Below are 5,679 nucleotides of genomic sequence, written 5' to 3' on the forward strand. Positions count from 1 at the left end.
TTGCCATCTTAGAGTTGGTAGATACTAAAAATGTGAGGTTTTCTCTTATGTAAGACGAGTACTTGGTGGAAATTATTAAACTTAGTGCAAATGATAATTAAGGCTCTAATGAAAAGTAAGTTTCTCAGGAGTGAAAAACGTTTTAGTATTAGGAACAGAAATTTAAAATACATACATGTCTGGTGAACCTTTAATTGTTGGTTACTTTTATTGAAATTAGCCAGTATTATATTTAAAGACACGATCTACACTCTCAAGAGACCAAACCGTTCCTGAAATGAAAAGGAGCTACAGGAGCCCCTAATCCATATCTAATCTTTGTTCATGTTTTTCCTCTCCCCATGAAAACCTTGGTTGTATTTAGAGTTGTATCTCAAACTTACTTATCTAGGTAGAAACTATTTTGGAAAATGTATGTTTACCGTGTCTTGATGTTGTCGTCTTGTGGTTTGGTATGTTTATAATCTCAGACAGTTGTAGAATTTACTCTGGAGGCTGGCTTGCGGGGGTCCTGTCAGCCTCAGCAGCTGGGGTGGTAGTGTCAGTCTCAGCAGCTGGGGTGGTAGTGTCAGTCTCAGCAGCTGGGGTGGTAGTGTCAGTCTCAGCAGCTGGGGTGGTAGTGTCAGTCTCAGCAGCTGGGGTGGTAGTGTCAGTCTCAGCAGCTGGGGTGGTAGTGTCAGTCTCAGCAGCTGGGGTGGTAGTGTCAGCCTCAGCAGCTGGGGTGGTAGTGTTAGTCTCAGCAGGTGGGGTGGTAGTGTTAGTCTCAGCAGGTGGGGTGGTAGTGTCAGTCTCAGCAGGTGTGGTGGTACTGTTAGCCTCAGCAGGTGGGGTGGTAGTGTCAGTCTCAGCAGGTGTGGTGGTAGTGTCAGCCTCAGCAGGTGGGGTGGTAGTGTCAGTCTCAGCAGGTGGGGTGGTAGTGTCAGCCTCAGCAGGTGGGGTGGTCGTGTCAGTCTCAGCAGGTGGGGTGGTAGTGTCAGCCTCAGGTGGAAGGGTGCTGGTGACCGTGGTACTGGAAGTGGAGCTTGTCGTTCTGCTGATGGAAACTGCAGCACCAGTTGTGGTTTCAGCCACCGTTGCGGGAGCTGATGTGGTCAGCGGTGCTTCGGATGATGGTGGGCCGTGGGGGTGGACAGGGCGGTTAGGAAGGTGAGAGTTGTGAGGATGATGAGGTGGATAAAGGTGGAATGGGTTTTTCAGGACATCGATAGCATGAGAAATCGAAGGATGGGCTAGCAACTTCTGAGACAGTCTCTTGTTGACTGCATTGATGCTACCTTTTGCTTTTGCAGGTATTCTTCGTGAAGATGGATAAAAATGATATCTAGAAGGGCCGGTGTACTTCTGAGAGAGAATACAAAAATATTTTTTCAAAGGTAAAATGCATTAAAGTTCATTCCATGCACAATTTGAAAATTACTGTGTCCATTTCGTAAACAGGTTTGAATTGTGATGTTTGGTAAAGGACAAAGGTTGTAAACTATGTTTTCAAAGTTCTTAAATCTTAACATTAATAATGATTTTGCCAAAATGTGTTCTGGAATAAGATCTCTGTTGAAAAGATTGTGGTGGTCAAATAACTATGCAGATTTTGAGTAAAGCATTAAAAAAAACTGCAAGACAATGGATAATGTAATATGTGAGTGGATATTTAGCATATTCCATACCCAAGGGATACACAGTATTTTCCCAAATTCCCTCACCATGCAAATCTCATGTATATATACTCTGTGAAAGCCACATTTATCCATCAATGTAGGTCTTATAAAATGGAAACTCTTGCTGGGAATGTGGCCTAGTGGCAAGAGTGCTCTCCTCATATACATGAAGTCCTGGGTTCGATTCCTCAGCACCACATATATGTAAAACAGCCAGAAGTGGCGCTGTGGCTCAAGTGGCAGAGTGCTAGCCTTGAGCAAAAAAGAAGCCAGGGACAGTGCTCAAGCCGGAGTCCAAGCCCAGGACCGGCAAAAAACAGGAAACTTTGTTAGGTCAGCAATGTCACTTACAAGACACTTGCATTAAGTCATATTATTTATTGCTGGGGAAAGGCCCATATTTAAGTCAAGTATCTGGCTATTTCTCAGAATTCATTCGTTTTGTAAATTATAAAGTGATGGAGTTGAAGACACGGACCAAAAAAAAAAAAAAAAAAAGAAGGAAAATAGAGAAGTTTCCAAAACTGTCACAAACTTTCCTGGTTGCTGTAGATTTTTTTCTTTAGAAACACAGTAACTTCTTTCTTTCTAGGGGTTTGTTTAGAGCAACTGTCTAGTCACAGAGAGAATGGAGAGAAAGGAATGGAACAGCTTGCTCTGACAAGCACATGCTCTGAGGACCCTGCAGCATCTGTGTGTGTTGGAAAAGTTCACATGATTTTAAGATTTCTGTTTTCACTGGACACTATTGATTTTTAAAAAAAGAAACAGGTTTTTTTTTTTTTTTGCTGGTCTTGGGACTTGAACTTATGGCTTGACACTGTCCCTAGCCACTTTCTGCTTAAGGCTAGCTCTCTACCACTAGAGCCATAGCTCCACTTCCAGCTTTTTTTCTGAGTAGTTTATTGGAGATAAGAGTCTTATGCACTTTCCTGTCTGGCTTCAAATCGCCATCCTTAGATCTTAGTAGTAACACATTTTTGCATTTTGCAGCCGTATACAAATATTTGTTATTTTAAAAACAGTATTTATAAGGAGAAATACATATACATTGAATAAGAAATATAGCTAATTTTTAGTACTAAAGGCTGAGTAAATGTTGCTTTTATGAGCTATGCTGTTCTACTGCCATTGCAGAAAATACATAATGTACATGCAAGTAAGATTTTGATTCTTACAGAACTGTTTCCATTTGGTTCATAAAATTTGATATTCAAGCAACTCTTTGGCTTTCTTTCTTAACAATTTTTTTGAAAGACTTGTATCTTATCCATCCTTGATATAGCTAGCTTTTGTTAGTGGCTAAAATTGTGAAAAGAAAACCAGAAATATTATATAACTTACTCTGTGGAGTCTTTTTGCATCAGCAGACTAAAATGAGACAGAAAACACATAAAATTAGATTCAGTGAATGTGCAGTATTTTAAGATGATCAATTTCAGATTATTTTTGAAAGCAAAATGTGGTTGGGTTAGCACAGATAGAACAGAATAGTCTTAAAGTTTCTAGCATCGTCTTTAACATGAAGGAACACTTAATAGTTTAAAGAGTAGACTGTTCCTGTTCTTTTAGATAGAAGGTGTGTTGGGAACTGCTTCCAGTTTTCAGGTAGTGCTGGATTTGGTTTCCTTTAATTATGACTACCATTCAGTCAAGTCCTAAGTCTGGAGACTATTGTAATGGAGCCAACAACTTTATGAAGCTAGTGAAGGGATAAACTAATGTGTTTTTCTGTGGGTAAGAAAAATTGGTGATCATTTGTAATAACTAAAATTATCTATGACATTCTTAGCAGGGGATCACAGTAGTCCAATAGCTAAGTGCATAGGACCATATATAATGAAGCGTATAGAAATGATCTCCAAGAATTGTCCTCTCTGCAGTTATTTCTGTTTTTTTTTTCCTCTGTTTTAGTTTTCTGTAACCTTTATCTTATATAGAAGTTCTGATCAGTGGAAGGGAAAGGCAATCACAGAAACAGCAGGACAAAGGATGAACTAATGCAACAATGATACTCACTTGACACTATGTTGGAAATGAGCTTTACAACTTGGGAGGGGTAAGCAGGAGAAAATGAGGGAGGGGTAACAGTGCTTAAAAAGAAATGTACGCATTACCCTACTTTTGTGACTGTTACCCCCCCACCTCGTTCATGACCCTTATAATAAAAAAGAAAATGGTGATTGATAACACTCTGGAATAGAAATTTTTAGAGTGATAGGTACTCTTACTTGCATTTCAGCTTGGAGTAATAGAGGAAGAGAACTTCCTATAGCTAGCAGTGCCTGTAAAACTGGTTGCTCATGAAATAATATTAGAACATATTTTCAGCAATAAGTCTTGATGTACTTTCATCCTTTATATCATGTAATCTAGCTGTAGGCATTATGCAAACAAATGTAAACTACTGCAGGAGATCACACGCATATTCATGATTGAATATTGATGCCATTTCCAGATTGTCTTAATTTATTTAATCTATATAAAGTTATTTTGTGTGTGTGCATGTGTGAACATTTGTACCAGGGCCTGAACTCAGAACTTGTGCTCTCACTCAGCTTTTACACTCATGACTGGCACTGTAACACTTCAACCACACATCAAGGCTCGGCTTTTTTTTTTTCTGACCTAGTCTGGTTTTGAACAGTGATCATCAGATCTCCACCTCCTGACTAGTTAGTTTTACAAGCAGAAGTCACCAATGCCCAGCTCCATTTGAAATTCTCTAAATAATGGAAAGCTTCTTATATCATGTTCGTCTCTAGCAGAGTATATAGTTTTCCAGTTCTACACATTTATTTCTCTCTGATAGCCTACAGAGTATATTTGATTCTAAGAATTCTATTGCAGAGATAGAATCCGAGTACTCAGCTTAAAAGTCAATCATGATACTACAATGTCATATTTACATTTATTTGGATTTCTATACACTAGTGCATGGAAAAAATAAGAATGCATTCTGAGATAAACAAAAACTATTGAGAAGTTTAAATGAAGGTATTAAGCAGAAAGAAAATTAAGATAGAATTTTTTGTAAAGTAAGTAAAGGTACATTGACACGAAACAATATTGTGATTAAGAACTAAATAAGAAATGCATTTCGTATTTACCGGGAAGCAAGTAGTTATGCTAAAGAAGACAACAAACAGAATCAGAATCTTCATTCTGCCCATGGCTCCTGTAAAACAAGACAATAAGAGATGTTTTATTAATGATGAGACGATTACAGAAATACAAATTCTTTTTGCTGAATTTTAACCAGAGGAAAAAATGTGTGTGTGTGTGTGTGTGTGTGTGAGAGAGAGAGAGAGAGAGAGAGAGAGAGAGAGAGAGAGAAAGAGAGAGAGAGAGACAAGATATCTATGACATGAAAGGAACTTATAAAATATGTTTGAAAATGTATGCTTTAGCTAGGCGTCAGTGGCCCAAACCTATAATCCTAGCTACTCAGGAGGCTGAGATCTGAGGACGGTGATTTAAACGCTAGCCTGGGCAGATGGATCTGAGAGACACTTACCTCAATTAACTAGCAAAAAGACAAAAGTTGGAGGTATGGGCTCAAGTGGTAGAATACCAGCTTAAGGGGGGGGGGGCTGGAAACTAAGCAAGAGCTTGAGGCTCTAAGCTCAAGCCCCACTACTGGCACTAAAATTAAACAAACAAATAGAAATAAAATAAACAAAAAGGCAAGCGTGTAAAGTTCAAGAGAAAAGTTTAAGACTAGTGAATTCTAGCCATAATAAAGTTGATAGTAATATAGACCAAAGTTTGGTTTTAGTCTGCTCTTAAAATCGCATTTCGAAATAACTTTTTTTTCCCCAAATTTTTATTATCAAACTGATGTACAGAGAGGTTACAGTTTCATACGTTAGGCATTGGATACATTACTTGTACTGTTTGTTACCTCCTCCCACATACCCCCCTCCCCCCTCCCCCTTTCCCTTTTCCCCCATCGAAATAACTTTTGTGCTAATATACTATGGAGTTATTTAAGAAGGAAAGTCCAAATATGATTAAATATGTG

The 5,679-nt window shown here is 38.7% G+C and overlaps 1 protein-coding gene across 1 annotated transcript; it reads right to left on the reverse strand.

Annotated features, from left to right (window-relative positions):
• Positions 1 to 483: 483 nt before the first annotated feature.
• Positions 484 to 4,828, reverse strand: Muc7 (mucin 7, secreted). The gene is made up of 3 exons (XM_048364862.1): positions 4,766 to 4,828; positions 3,000 to 3,026; positions 484 to 1,341 (listed from the first exon to the last, which is right to left on the reverse strand). Exons 1-3 carry the CDS (start codon positions 4,826 to 4,828, stop codon positions 484 to 486), a joined length of 948 nt encoding a protein of 315 aa, XP_048220819.1.
• Positions 4,829 to 5,679: the final 851 nt, after the last annotated feature.

The sequence above is a fragment of the Perognathus longimembris genome, chromosome 16 (assembly GCF_023159225.1).
Source record: "Perognathus longimembris pacificus isolate PPM17 chromosome 16, ASM2315922v1, whole genome shotgun sequence".
Taxonomy (NCBI): domain Eukaryota; kingdom Metazoa; phylum Chordata; class Mammalia; order Rodentia; family Heteromyidae; genus Perognathus; species Perognathus longimembris.